Consider the following 15,803-nt stretch of genomic DNA (forward strand, 5'->3'; position numbering starts at 1 on the left):
ATGAAAATAATTATATAATGTAAGAATCCATGTAATATATTAAATATTTAATAATAAATATATAGTGAATATTTTATTGTATCAATTTTCGATTCAGATTAATGGTGATACACGAACTCGATCCGATGTGATGAACTGATTATACCCGTTTTGAAACATTACGTATTTGGTACTAATTTACATTTTGATAGAAGTGATCGTATTTTAGATATATCAAATATTAGAAAACATATTCTTTAAAGTGTTAAAAATATGATACTGCTCTTTGACTCGGATAACGATTTTTTGAGTATACGTGAAATAAGTTAATTGATTTATTGAAGTGTTTTAAAAACAGGTAGGTTGGTGACTATCTAACAGCTAACGTGTAGCCATTTAGGCGACGTCTAGACAATTTATTTAAATTAATTTTTATAATATTTAGTAATATTATATATATTAATATCTTTAAATTATTTTTTATTTTATTTTATTTTGAGATATTAAATCATTGTTTGATATAGATGAGGAGAGCGCCGCTAATAAAAAATAAAATGAAGTTATTTTTTTTTATTTTAGGATATTAAACTATTGTTTAAATTAAGTCAATATCATTATTGTGATCATCTTTTTCTTGGATACAAAATAATCATCTTATTAGACTGTGGTTTAGTGTCTGTAAAAAATTACCTTTCATTTAAACAATAAAACCAAAAACTAAAAATAAAAATAAAAATAAATCCCTAACCGCTTAGGACCGCCTAAAACCTCCTAGGCGGCCAAACCAACTAGCACTTTTTCTAGGAGATTGGCCACCGTCTAGGCCGATTTTTTTTAGAACAATGATTTACAGGGAGAAGTCAATACATGTAAAAAGTTGTGAATTTCTTCTTAATTAAGGATTTAATTATTTATAGAAAAGAATCATGAAATCTAATTTTACATGTTTCGTCATTAATTGACCAAAAAAATTGCAATATGTTTAAAATTTATTCTAATTATATTTTTAGTATTTTCAACTACAATTTTGTTAAGATGAAGACATTATTCTAATTAGAATAGAAGAATAAATAGGTAACTCAAAAGTTTTGTTTTAAAAAAAGGTTATTTAAATAATTTAATTAATATTTTGAAGATCGTGTGTTTTTATTGGAATCGGTATTACTTTGATAATACGCAGCTTTGAACTCAATTCAACAAATAACAATAGTATGATTTTAATTTTATTATTAATTCTTATTTTAAAAAAAAATTCTTGAATATGTGTGCTTTATCACTGCTAGCATGCATTATTAATATTATGAGTTCACTAGTAGAATTTTTGGTTTTAAATCGCCACTAGTTACTTCGACGATTATTAATTATGAAGTAGTATATATCAATCAACTTCGTTAATAACACCGGCGAAATAAAATGTTACAAAACCATCGAGATCCTCATTTTTGTAAAATCATTTCATGAGTCAAACATGTTTCAAACATGTATCATCAGTTCATCACGTCGTTGGCACTTAACGTTTTTGAGATTGACAAAAAACACGCAACTGCATAATTTAGATTCTAATGAAGAATGTAATAAAATTAAGCAATTTTCAATTAGATTGCTAATATCGAAGATGGAATAACTGGATAACCAAATGATGGCTACACAACAATTGATATTCATGGTGAACATTTGCTTAAAGATTTCAATGATCCTATTGCAACAATTGTTAAGAGTATATATCTAGCATTTGGATATACTGTTAGTGAAACAACAGATTTTCAGCAAAGAGCTATACTGACACCGACTCTTGATGTTGTTTAGTCTATAAATAATACACGATTTCTTAGAAACATTACGAGAGAAGGCTCTATTTAAGTTTAGATACGAGATGTCATTCAGATAGAAATATTGATATATTGCATCATGTGCGTGCATGCCCTATAATTCTTAAATGAAATAAGATGTTCTGAAGTACTGCCAAATCATTAGTTAAATTCGGAGGTTGGCACTAGAGTTATGTTGTTGTGAAACATAGATCATATCTTGGATTATGCAATTACACTAGATTCATCGTGACAAGGCTCAAAAACCATGTTTTGGAAGAAAAGATTCTGACCGGAAGCATTAATATGGGTCATAAAGTGATTATTGAACAATGTCGTTGACTTCTTTGATCCAAGAGCTCCTTTGAAATTCCAAAAAATATAGTTTCCTTTGATTGTATAAATTTTCTAGAGTTTGTAAATTTTATTTATTTTTTAATTGTATGATTTATAATCAATTTAGTTTATTTTATTTTAATTAATTATTCAAAAGCTCATACTTACTACTTTTAATAATTAATNACAAAATACGACCCGTGAGACCGTCTCACACAAGTTTTTGCCATAACTTTATTGTTATCACTTATAATTGATGCAACCGGAAGTTAGGTTCTTCAAAAGAAAAAAAAGGGTGCAAAATTAATAAGGGAATATATTTGTTTTGGTCTAGTAAGTTTTCCAATTTTTATTTTAGTGTACTAACTTTAATTTTTTTTTTCTTTCAGTCCTAATTTGTTTGAATGCGATGTGACATACAAAAATGATGACATGACATCGAAAAATACGGACGTGCCATCGAAGATTGTTGAGCCATCCGATGTCACGTTAGCAATTCAACCATAATATATAGCCGAAATAAAAAAATTAGTATTAAAACCAAAATTTTGGGGAAATTTTTTTTCCCAATTACGAATTGTAGACAAGATACGCATGCTTAAATATAAGTGAAAGGCTAGATTAAACTTACTCAAGAAAGGCTAAGTTAAATATTTAAATATCTCCTTAAGAATATATAGGCATTTATAGATGAAAGGGAATTCATAATTTTAGCTTAAAACTTGTGATATTAATCATGAAACCAAGATTCTTCCTGTATTTTGTGGAGTATACGTAGTTATCACCTCCCAGGGATTCACGGGTATGTTTTCTCTTTGGGTGGCCTTCTTGTTGAGAAGATTAGTTGTGTAGCCAGGAGTCGAGTTCGTGAGCTGCTTGACAGCTTGGGTATTTACATGAGAGTTCAGCTTCTTCCTTGATGTCTTGTCGTCTTGTCTCCATGGATCGCGGAGATCGGATATTTACACTTATCTCTTTAGTGTCTTACTGTATTGTTTAGGAATTTTCGGAGGTTGTTGATCCATTGGCAAATTAATCATGACGCCTAATAATAAGGAGCTCGGCTATATATATAGAGAGAGAGAGAGAGAGATTGGCCAATTATTCTAAGTCCTCGTTGCACCAAGCGATGAGACGAATGTCAGTCACTCATTGTGTATGTCTTTTTTAGTTTTATTACAACTGAAAATTCTCTGCCTTAAAATCTCAGCCCTGCTTTCACAATTGTATCCGCCGATTAAAGCTTAAAGGATCTAAAAACAGAAATGTGAAAGAAAGAAGAAAAGGAAAATTAATTACTATGTCTCCACTTCTTGGCTTAATTATTCTATACATGTTAGCTACATTCACTTGTAAAAAAGGAGACGTACAATTAGTTTAGGCTAGCTATATATCTGCTCCATCCCACTTTCATGGATATAGCATGCATGCAAAAGTTAAATGTCACTGTTCAATAAAGATTCACACCAATACATAGATATACGTGCAAGTGTGTGTGAGTATGTTTGTAGATATTGAAGCTATACATTTAGGTTTTGGTCTTGAGTCATGTCGATCCAAGAAAAGATAGATCAACATATAAAATTCTTGTTCGATTCCTAAATACTTGTCGAGAAATGGAGGAGGGTGTCTTGTACTTGATCGCTTCTCTGTTAAACACGACAGCTACGGTTGATACTGTTGTGATTCTATCTTCCTAAGTGTTAGGGTGTGTACGTATACAAATGACATGCACTGTGCATGCATGTTTTTGTTTTGTACCTACGTAGTTTAAGTCATTTTATATATGTTCGGTTTGAAGAAGGTTGGATAAGATTTCAATCATTGAATGTAGCAGAACTAGCTACTGTGAATAGTTGAGAAGAAATCATTAGTGAACAGCAGCCACTCGAGAAAAAACTATGATCAACTAGTTCATTTTTTTGGAGAAAAAATTTGATTGCAATATATATAAAAGTAATTAGATTATCTCAGTTATAAGTCCGAATTCTTTTATTGAGATCATGAGTTGGTTGTTGGTGGAAAGTTGTGTCGTTCAATATTCAACCAAATTCAAACTGTTTATATTGATTTTGGCCTCCGAAATGTCAATTCTCAACCCCCAAATTGCCTCGAAATTCAAAATAGCTGTTTTGAATTATTTCAATATTCGTACTAGTTAAATCCAATGTCTGGAACTTCATTCTATGCAACTACTGGATTTTAACGTCTATAAATTTTGATTTTTTTACTAGCTAGACATCCAGGACTCCCAGTTTGAATGTAATTGGGATGGTCAGGCCGTAAGCACTTTGAAAAACCTTTAACAACTTAGATATAAGTTGCTCACTAGGCTCGACGCCTCGATTAAAACTTGCCCGTTGTTTGATTCGTAAGCTATGCATTGAATAATATATCCATCAACATTTTGGTTGAAATCAATCTGTTCGTTGAATTTCTTGTTCATCAGAAGCAGTGGCTTGTCTGTTGCATGTGCTTGGTCCTTGGACGCTTGAATTCGACACTCGACGATGCAATAGAATTTGAACATATTTGTACTCGGTTGAATCTCAACCACGAATCGAATGACTGATATTTTCATCTAAATATTTTGTAGGTGGTCTTTGCATGTGATTTTGGTTTTACAATGTTCTTGAGCTTTGATTAATGCTCGATTTTTCGTACTGTACACTCGATAGAAACGTTAGTAAACAGATAAAAGTGTCAACTCAACGCTAACTCCCAACAGTACTTAAGATTTAAAACTTTCCTATCCCTACTGTTCGACAACTTGATTTGATTTATATATATTTAGAATTCTTTCGGTCTTTACAAAACAATACATTGTATGAATTCAAGAGAAATATGTGGTATTAATTATTCGTATCAGTTTAATTAAACATTATTTGGTTCCATTGAGCCAACTTTAATATATAGTCACTTTATGAGAGCACCATTTTCAGAGTATAGAAGGGTTAATGAGATGCTATGTCATAATTTTTCTCAAAAATCATGTTTTCACTTATATATAAATATGATAAATAATATGCGGAAGCGGATCGAGAATTACCTCCGGCCATTGAAAATTTTTGATTTATCTGCTTTTCCTCCGATTGATGTCTTCTAAGCACTTCACACACTCTATAGATGGTGTATAATTTTCTTATGTGATGTGTGCTTAGGGACCTCAATCGTCTCTATTTATAGGCGTTTTCTCATACCATCGATGAGTGTATTGGGAGCCGAGATTCAGAAGAAGAAACGTGTACGTATCTCAGTTTCTAAAGTTAAGACGGTGCATGTATCATTTTTGTCAAAAGTTGTAGGGAATGGTCGTCGCCATTTCCTACACGTGACATGGGTCATTTTTCTTACATGATACATTAGGCTATTGCTGCACCGCATATCCAAATATGTGAGGTACATGTTCGACTCCCAATAAATTTTTTTTAATGTAATATTAGTTATTGATTTATCGCAAAGATAAAAACAAAATATATAGAAAGTTAATTTCGCCTTATTTGTTGGTTTAAAACCCATGCGTATTTTCTTTTAAAAAGTATAAAATTTGTTCCTTAAAGTACTTATATTGACCCCTCGGCTCCCCAATGACATTCTTGCAAGATAAGTGGTGGTCAATTATTTATTTGAATCTATATATGTTGAAACTTTCAAATTAGTTTCACCATCTCTTTCTCCAACATTCATATACAAAACTTGGGTGTCAATTCGGGTGGGTTGGGTGGGTCGTGTCGAGTTGAGCAATAGTACTATTCAAAAATTGCTCAACCCGAACCCGAGCCAACCCGAACCTGAACCCAAATCAACCCGATCAACTCGTGTAACCCGATCTTGGATTTTTTAAGTAAAATTTAAAATAATAATAATAATAATAATAATAATAATAATTTAATTTAAACACATAATAACAAATTCTGATTCATATATATGATTTAAATTTGAAAGTCTAATGGTAGAAAAATAAAGTATATTTACTAAATTAAATACAAAATTATTTAATAAATAAAAAATGTTCTAATTAAATATTAAATTATGAAAATTTATGATATAAATATACAATAAATATTTTTTCAGACATAAAATATATGAAAAAGTAGGCAATTTTTATTAATTATATATTTTTTAAAAAAAATTTAAAATTTTCGGGTCAACCCAAACCCAACCCGATCATTTTTTTCGGGTCAGCTATCGTGGTCCAACCCGATCTGACCCCAACCCGAAAACCCTAAATCCAAACTTGATTTTTTTCGGATTGGTGAGTCTTGTTTGATTTTGACATCCATGTACAAAACATTAGAAGCTAGTTTGAAAAAATAACAAAAAGACTACTCTGTCTACAGAAGAGGCTCAAAAAGTAGGGTGGCCTCAATAATACGGCTTTTATAAATTTAAACATAATTATGATAATTACAAAATTGCTGCAAGCGAAATACATCATGTTCAATCCCTGTGGTAATCTCATGATCGGCCAAGAGATGGATACAAGAATGCTAAGAACTCACCGTCAGCGAGGATAAAGAGATACATGTATGTGTTATAGTCGTCACCTCTTGAACTCGTACAAGTTGGCTCTAGAATCCCAATTGGTGTTCATGTGCGAGCATTATATTACTACAATAACATCTCTTTAATTGTATCGTTGAAAGAAATGTTGAAACATAACATTTAAGTTAGTGTATAGTTTAAAGATTTGAGTTACGATATCTTCACAAAACATTCGGAACTTTCAACAAAAATGTTTACATCGGTCTTATTCAAATCCTTTAGATAAACAACCACACTTGGTGAATCAATTAATGTCTCCTCACAGCAAATGTAACGTTAATTAAAAAGCCTTTGAATCCGCTGCCATGGTTGAAAAGGCATGCAAGTTAAGAAGAAACCTTAGGCTAATAGGAACATTTTCTTTGTACTTTTATCCTTTGGTTTTACAAGTGATCTTTCAGACAAGTGCAAAATCAGACAGTTAAAATTACCAAAAATACTCTATGCTTCTGCTGTCACATTCAACGACACTGTAAGAAAAGTTGACAATAAAGGATAAATATATGTATCACTGGGATTATGTACGTGTAATATTCGATAAAAAGGCAGGCATGGCTTAAAGTAGTTAAAGATGTCATACTATACATAGAATTTAGCATAGATATATTTGTGTACTTGATTACTTACGTTTTTTTAAAAAAAGATAGTGATTTCAAAGTAGTTAGCTGCCTTATACCATTCGTAGATAATTTTTAGCTGACCACCATTTTTTTACCTGAAAAAAGAGCCTCTTGCTTTATGAAAAATTTATATATATATTTTTTTCTGTCTTTTGGTTTTATTATAAGAGCTTCTGTTTTTTATGAAAAAATTAATATAGATACATATATGTACGTGATCAAACGTTTGTCGATTTACTAAAAATTATAACTAATGGTAATATTGTAAATCAAATATGTTAAACTGAGCAACAATTTAAACGTCACATTTCGATCACTTTCATAATAGAAACAATTATTACATTCCCAACAATCTCGCAATAATTATATTCATTGCAATTTATGATAATCGAAATGTGACATTGATTCTGATCATATCAGTTGTAACATCGGATACTTTTCATTTTACTTAAACAATAACTAATGGCGACAGACAAACTCAAACATTTTAAAATGTATAACACTCTAAGTTTTATGTTTTGATCGGAACGACAATTATGTATTGCACCCCAACAATACACGCGCGCGCACACACAATTTTCGTCCTTCCGGCAAATTTTCCATTGTGTATGTTCGAGTACCTGCCAAAAATTATAGCTAATATTAATAATGCATGAACAACTCGAGTCTTTTAAACTGAACAAGAGCTTAAGTACTGTTATATTTCGATCGCCCTCTTAACAATCCAAACATGACATTTCGATCACTCAAATATAGTAGAACAATTATATCATTGCACGGCCTCAAAGATATTATATATATATAATTTCATACTTCCGGTAACTTTTCCAATAAAAAATTTACTTTTATGTTATTTTACAAATAGTTTATACATATATGTGTCGGTGTGTATGCTAAATAACTAATTATTTTTCAATTAAAGTATTCACTGGGTAATTGTATGTTCATCTTTATCTCATGAAATCAAAATATTAGACCAATATTTATTGAATTTTTCGAACTCGTTTGAGCATAACATGATGTTGAAAAGTCGGAAAACTGAACCATTATTGTTGGAAACGAAGTTAAAATTTAATAATATTCATTGTACCGGTTAAGTTAGTGATATTTTCCAAGGGTTGTGCCAATTAATTCCATGTCAACTTTATTCTATGAAATATATGTACCATGTATAGTTTGAAAGGTTAGATTTTCTACCGAACACGACTCTCGCTTAATATTTAAATGAAAATTATACATATCATGATGAGGATCGCTTCATATTTACCCAATTTTATATATTATAAAACTCTCCAAACATATATTAATTATCAATTATCATCTAATGGAGTTTTTTATTTGATTCTTAGAACCCTTGTTGCAATATTTGTAATATTCCTAGGAAGCCGCTAACGCTTTCTTGCAGCAGTTTCCCGCTGGCAGTTGAAGAAAACAGCGGCAACAGGAAGGCCCAACTCATTCTCCTCTGCAAACTTCCTCGTGTTGAATCCGTCCCGACAGATTGGCTGTTTCATCATGGATTGTCTCTTCTTTTGCTTGAACAACAGCAATATGAACCTGTGGATTCCTATGTTCGGCCTCGGCATTTCGTAGCTTACTGCTTCTTTCCCTGTTTTGTGTTTTTTTTTTCCATTATTACATATTTTCTTGATTATTGATCTTATATAACCAAATGACACTTAAAATTAAAATAGGTTTTCGCGTACCAAACGAGGAATCCGTGGTTCCTGGGATGTCTGTAACAATCCTGTGAATTTGTCCAATCAAGTTTTATCTGTCAGTGTAATAAAGTATATATGGTATATGATAACTTAAATCAATACAATAGGATAAGAAATAACCAGTACTGCTAATATTATATATTCTGTTCAAGTCATTTGGCTCGAGACAATTACTGTTGTTGAAATAGTGATTACCACAGTTAACCCTTTGACCATTGTAATTTTAAGATTTAGGTTGCATTTCGATCGAAAGATTTGAGTGGATTCTCAGTTTCATTACATCCATTTGATTCAAATTAAAGTATGATTTTGGAAAAGCTAGAGAAATTAAATATCTGATGTTCCACATGTTTTTGCAGATTGGTAACAATCATATTATGCTCATTGATAACCCAAATAAAAATAGATTATTGGATCTACAATATCAGCTGGGATGAACCATAGACAACTTCATGGCCGGAGAATGATCGTTTTATTTTTTAAGACGGATCGACAAAGAACAATTACTGGTTTTATATTTTTTACGTGCATCCCAAACCTAAATTTTTTTTTTAAAAAAAGGTTTTGGAACATTATTTTTACAAACATATCCGTTTATTATTCTGCTAAAAACGTTTATAATAATTGCTAAGCATACCAGTGTAAATGTTCTCTGAGATATGGATCACTTGGTCCAGGAACATCAGGATCTGTCATGATCTGAGAAATAAATCGCCAAGAATTTAATGACAAGTACTTGAGAAGATTCACAGAAACTATAAATACCAAAAAAAAAAAAACCGAGATTTACCAGGGTGAAGAATGATCTCATATCGCCTCCATGAACTTGTACCCTAGGTTTGGAACTAACCGAGGAAGGGAAGTGCTCATGCCCATTGTACACATGCTTGTTTGTGTTGAACGTCACCGACATCTTCACACTGGGGAAGAAATCGTCGACAACATCTCCGATCACTCTACCGATCACCAGAGGATCTGATGACATTTTTTCCATACAATATGTATTATTCAAGAGAAATAAATCTCTTATAATTGGCTGAGGGTGGAATAGCAAGCCCCATGTATTTATAGTGGCAACAAGAAAGAACCATACTGATTGAGCAACTTTTACATCATTTCAAAGCCAGTGGAACGCACTAAAATATACTAGTTTCGATGTATGTACAATGGGTTTAGTGATTATCTGGCATGTAACCAGAGAACAAGGGTTGTGTTCTTTGAGATAGTAAATTCTTGAAAGTAAAAGTGAAAATTTTTATGTAAATGAAATCATATTTGACATTGGAGGAGCTAGCTAGATTCTTGCTTTATCTACTTTTTTTTTTTAAATTTCGAAAGGGAAATTAAAGACAAATAAAATTTGCAGAATAAGTTTTGCGATCTTTAGTAGTAAAAAAAATGGAGAACTCCCCAATTAATGGTTTTCTGAACTTTTCAACAAAGTAAAAATAATTTCAAGACTACATATGCGTTGCTACATATGGAGAGACAAAAAAATTAAAATAAAGTAGCACATAATATCATTTAAAGAATTAAGTGGAGTAAATCTTAAGAGCTTTAATTTTAAATCGCAAAATCCTGTGTTTTTTTTAGTTGCCTAGGCACTGGGACATTTCCTTTTCCCTGGGTCTGCTCCAAGTTTGATCAAGGTTCCTTTAAGACCCCTTTTGGTGCAAGTTGAGCTCATAATTTATTGGATCCTCGTTTGCCTTTTATTGTCGATATTTGGTGGCAAGGATACGAAGATAGGATCTTTCATTTCAACTCAAAAATTTTCCATGGACTCACTACCTCGAGGTCCCTGATGACGCCGGTCATTTGATGATCTATCTTTAAGGCATTTGTTTCGACATAATACATAAATGTGTGACTTTATCTTGTATTATAAACTGCAGAAGATTCGAACCGAGCTCCGTATGTTGATTTAAGATTTTGCTTTTCTAAATTATAAAATCTTGTTTGATTTAATTCTAGATGATAATATCTTGATTGACTTATCTCTAGATATTATAAGATTTGATCTTAATATGATATTTATCTCTAAGATATTGTATCCTTGTTTGAAAGAGTTTTATGCATATTAAACTCTTGTTTTCATGTTTGTAGGATTGATTTTATGGGAAGATAATGTGGCCAATATATTGTTGCATATATATGGAATATTGAGAGAAGAATTTTGGGGACTTTGAGAAGATGTCGAAAAGAGAGCTGCTGGAGCTCTTCAGAACATGCACAAGTTCAGTACTGCAGATTTTCGTGTGAAGACTTTGTGTGATTGATTCACAAAAATGTCGTGTAGCTGACTGATGTTGAAAACACTCGAAGAACAAAACTGACGCAGAGTGCTGATCGAAAAGTCGTTTCGTTTGGTTTTAAGCAATACATGTTTGATTTAGACATCTAGTATTTAGTTTGAATTTTTGATGCAATTTAATTCCTTGGTGTGTCAAGGAATTTGATTTTGTTATTCTCACTAGTATTGTTTTGTGTGAACGATTTACATATTTTTCTAGTAATTTTTTGCCATAAGTCATTGTACTTGTGTATAATTTAAATATGATGTTTATTTATTAAAGTTTATGTGTGTGTTAAAAATTAATTTCCGTTGCATGTTGTGTGCTCGTGTTGACATTATTGTAACAAACGATTGTCTACTTTCGACTTAGAGTAGGTCTCTTGTGAGACGATCTCACAAATCTTTATTTGTAAGACGAGTCAACCCTACCTATATTCACAATAAAAAATAATACTCTTAACATAAAAATTAATATTTTTTCATGAATGACCCAAATAAGATATTTGTCTCACAAAATACAATCTCAGAGACCATCTCAAATAAGTTTTTGTCTTTCAACTTAATGCAATGATATTAATCTTTAAAAAAAAATTCTGTTCAACCGACCGTCCATAATAAAAATCATGTTTGGTCGTATTTCATCTTGTCACATCAATTGACCAATAAATAAAATACAAAACTCAAAAAAAAATCTTAAATTTGTTTTAAAAATATATGAAAATTCTATTTTTCTAAATAAAACGTGTCAAAATTTGAGTCAAAGTTGAAGTCTGTCCCACCTCGCATCCACACCACAGTGATTAATGGCTGGAAATCAGACCAAGAGAATATCAGCTGCATCAGCTAGGGCTCATACGAGGAAATCCAATAAAGGGGGAAGAAAAGCATTTAAATCATCTTCGAGTTGGTCTTCTTTCTTCCTTTTCGTTTCTCCGATATGCGCTTTTGTGGTTTTCTCTGATTTTTCTGATTTGGAATAATGTTATAATCATTTCTTGGTTATGTTTGATCCATAACCTTTTGCTACAGCCGAATTGGATCGATCGGATTAATTCTTTAAGAAAATTTATATACTTCCAAGGACTTGATAGTTATGGCGAATACTTGATATGCCAAATTGGTCTCGATTGTAGGTGCATATTTTATTACATGGAAGTGTATTTGCTGTTGATTATGTTGAATACCTTAATGGGGGAAGTTAGAGATATGTTCTTAGTGAAACATTTTTTGTTAAGTTTTTTTGTTCTTTGACTTTGATTTTTATTCACGATCTTGTCAACATGGTACTTTTACCTGCGTGTCTTGAATTCTAAAATCGATCACACTTACGATACAAGGTTGCACATTGACGGCAAGCTAAATTCTTGAAAAGTGCTTGTTGGAAGAGCAAAATTCAGACATTGAACGAGGATAACCATTTGATAAAAAAAACTATTTTTGTAATCTGTGTTTGGCTTTGATTTGCCGGCTTATGCTGCATAGTGCATAGTTTACACACACGAGCTGCGCAAAACCAATTCATATGTTCTTAAAAAAACCATGGTTATTAATAGACTACAGGGTATGTGTCTTGGGTCAAGGTGTAGTGAGACCAAGCCATTGCATTTGCGCCTAATGACATGCCAAGACTCAGCCCCTTTAACGAGGAACATGCTTGGTGCACCACCTTATCTGTTAACAGCTTCTGATTCGATATCAGTCTGTATAACTGCCTCCTCCAAAGTCACTATTCTGTTGATTTCTGGTAAACATCTTGTTATTATAACTTGTTTTACCCTTACTCATGTATGTTTTCCAGATATGATTGCCCTAATAGTTGCAGTAGTGGGGTGTTTTATTGGATATGCTTATTTTTCACTAAGAGCTCCTCCTCCCAAAATATGCGGCTCACCTGGTGGTCCTTTGGTGACATCACCAAGGATCAAACTTAGTGATGGGAGGCATTTGGCGTATAAGGAGAGGGGTGTTTCAAAAGAAGAAGCCAAGTATAAGATTGTTGTTACTCATGGCTTTGATGACTCTAAAGACTTTCGTTTAGCCATATCTGAGGTGAGAAAAATCTTGCTCAAGTTTCAATGATTTTAATGAGTTGATTAACATGACAACTTTTGAAATATTTTCTGAGAGTCTGTTGATTTGTATAAAAGACTGTTTTTATTATCTTGATAGACTATTCAGAATTTCTTTACTTTTTTGGGCCATCCTTCGTGGAGAGGTTGAGAGTATAAATAATCCATTTTCTGTTATTTAGCATGATCTTTCCTTGACATTATCCCCTGAACTCGATCCATTTCCCTTTGTTTCACCACCAACTACCGAATTTCAGAAATCCTTGCACATACTGTATCAACTAATTTTTACTCATTGACATTATCATGTTCATTTCAAAATGGAAATTCATTTGGTACATGTCTATTAGGTTTGGTGAAAGAGTTGGAAAAGGAATTAGTTCATTGGCGTAACACTTAAGTTGAAATCATCTATCCTTGTGATCTGTAGTTCCCGAGTAATAGTTTTAATGCTACCTCATCTAAAATGTTAGAGACGAGATATGTTAAATTTTAACGCCTCTAAAAATGGCTGTAAAAAGCATTATGCGTGCTTAATTTTCTGAAAGGTCAAGCTGTTACCAGTTTTACTCTGCTCACCATCAAGAAATTTGGTTGCTTCCTCATATTCAGGAACTCCTAAAAGAGCTCCAAATTTATATCCTATCATTTGATCGCGCGGGTTATGGAGAAAGTGACCCAAATCCTGGACGGTCAGTACGAAGTGAAGCATTTGATATTCAAGAACTTGTTGATGGGTTGCAACTTGGGCCCAAATTTTACCTGCTTGGCATGTCCATTGGAGCGTATCCTGTTTACAGCTGCCTAAAATTCATCCCACATAGGTATGCAAGTAAAAATAGCGGCTTTCCATCCCTTTAACTTTGATTACAATTCCAATTCTTGGTCCATTGCACATTCATATTTTTCATAAATACAATCTTTTGTATTCTTCTGATGTCACTTCCCAAAGCATGTAGTGGCCGGGAAAGTACCCGTCCACTCCATAGTCTCTACAATCAAATATTTCATATTCGTCTTTACTTTACAAACCCGATTAATACAAGGTGCTAAAGCATTCATTATGCAGTCGTATAAACCTTATCAATTAAATGCCACAAACCGATCTAGGATACGTAGTACATCATCAATGCTTATTAATGTTTACTTAAAATTCATATTTGTAGGTTGTCGGGAGCCGCACTTGTTGTGCCTTTTGTAAATTACTGGTGGCGCTGCTTTCCTGCCCCCTTATCAAAAGAAGGCTTAGGGAGGATGCTTGTACAAGATCAATGGACATTTCGAATTGCACATTATGCTCCATCATTGGTTTACTGGTGGATGACTCAAAAATGGTTCCCCTCGATGAGTATCATGGAAGGAAAGATGGACATTTTCAGCCGCTCAGACCTAGAGGTTATAAAGCAGTTGTCCGAAGATCCAATGGAGGGTCAGGTAAAAATTTCCCAATCACATTTGCATTTGGTTCTCTCTTAATCTTTATTATGCTTTGGGAGTATCTTTATCATGCTTGGTTTTCATATTCTATTTTTTCCATATTAATCCATAAATAGTGAATTTTGAATAGAAATATCGTAATTGTGTTTGGATTGAGCAAAAGGATAGCCAGAGGGCCAGTCGTCTCCACATCCTAGATGTTCTTAACAATGACACAATTTTCCAAAAGAAATACATAGATTTCCTGTTCTGAATACCTCCATGTTTACTCTGATACCTACTGTTCACTGTTTCAGGAGAAAGTACGGCAACAAGGTGTATACGAGTGTTTGCATCGAGACATGATGGTCGCGTTTGGGAAATGGGACTTCGATCCCACGGATATCACTAATCCTTTTCCAAATAAAGAGGGCTCCATTCATATTTGGCATGGATATGAAGATAAGATGATTCCTTTCACCCTGAATAGATATTTATCAGAAAAACTTCCATGGATTCATTACCACGAAGTTCCGGATGCTGGCCATTTGATGATCTATAATTCAACGCACTGTGAAGCCATCATTAAGGCACTTGTTTCGACATAATACATAAACACAGAAGTTCATCTCGTCTTATAAACCACAGAAAGATTCGGACCGAGCTCAGTATGTTTCTTGGCCAGCATCACTCTTCAGTTTCTGTTTTTTTAGCAAAATTCATAAGTTGCTGTTTTCCTGTTGGAACCATTTTATCTGTGGCATTGGTGTTGTTGTACAGTATGTTCCACTGATCGTGGATTTACCTCAAATCCGCCAACCAGTTCGGTGGATCATATTTTTCAACGTTTTAATTATTTCTTGAGAAAACTTCCGTAGAACTTGTTCAATTAAAAAACGGCGGCAAGATCGCAGAATCTTACATCAGTGTTTGAATGAAAAGATTTCAAATCTATAGATTTTCATAATAATTTTATTGTTAATAATGAAACAATATATCGAATCTTAAATTTT

The 15,803-nt window shown here is 32.6% G+C and overlaps 2 protein-coding genes across 5 annotated transcripts; one reads left to right on the plus strand and one right to left on the minus strand.

Annotated features, from left to right (window-relative positions):
• Positions 1-8,676: 8,676 nt before the first annotated feature.
• Positions 8,677-10,026, minus strand: LOC140967490 (CEN-like protein 2). The gene is made up of 4 exons (XM_073428068.1): positions 9,800-10,026; positions 9,647-9,708; positions 8,995-9,035; positions 8,677-8,897 (listed from the first exon to the last, which is right to left on the minus strand). The coding sequence occupies exons 1-4, from the start codon at positions 10,001-10,003 to the stop codon at positions 8,677-8,679; spliced, it is 528 nt and encodes a 175-aa protein (XP_073284169.1). The 5' UTR covers positions 10,004-10,026.
• Positions 10,027-12,057: 2,031 nt separating this feature from the next.
• On the plus strand, positions 12,058-15,623 carry LOC140988041 (uncharacterized). 4 transcript variants are annotated; one of them, XM_073456894.1, is made up of 5 exons: positions 12,058-12,208; positions 13,104-13,354; positions 13,987-14,198; positions 14,541-14,808; positions 15,108-15,623. In XM_073456894.1, the coding sequence occupies exons 1-5, from the start codon at positions 12,109-12,111 to the stop codon at positions 15,396-15,398; spliced, it is 1,122 nt and encodes a 373-aa protein (XP_073312995.1). In that variant the 5' UTR covers positions 12,058-12,108; the 3' UTR covers positions 15,399-15,623. The 4 variants fall into 4 exon arrangements, with proteins under 4 accessions (XP_073312995.1, XP_073313003.1, XP_073313019.1 ...); XM_073456902.1 differs by lacking the exon at positions 12,058-12,208 and adding an exon at positions 12,228-12,252; XM_073456918.1 differs by lacking the exon at positions 12,058-12,208 and adding an exon at positions 12,259-12,434.
• The last annotated feature ends 180 nt before the right edge of the window (positions 15,624-15,803 follow it).

Source organism: Primulina huaijiensis, chromosome 1 (genome assembly GCF_012295235.1).
Source record: "Primulina huaijiensis isolate GDHJ02 chromosome 1, ASM1229523v2, whole genome shotgun sequence".
Classification (NCBI taxonomy): domain Eukaryota; kingdom Viridiplantae; phylum Streptophyta; class Magnoliopsida; order Lamiales; family Gesneriaceae; genus Primulina; species Primulina huaijiensis.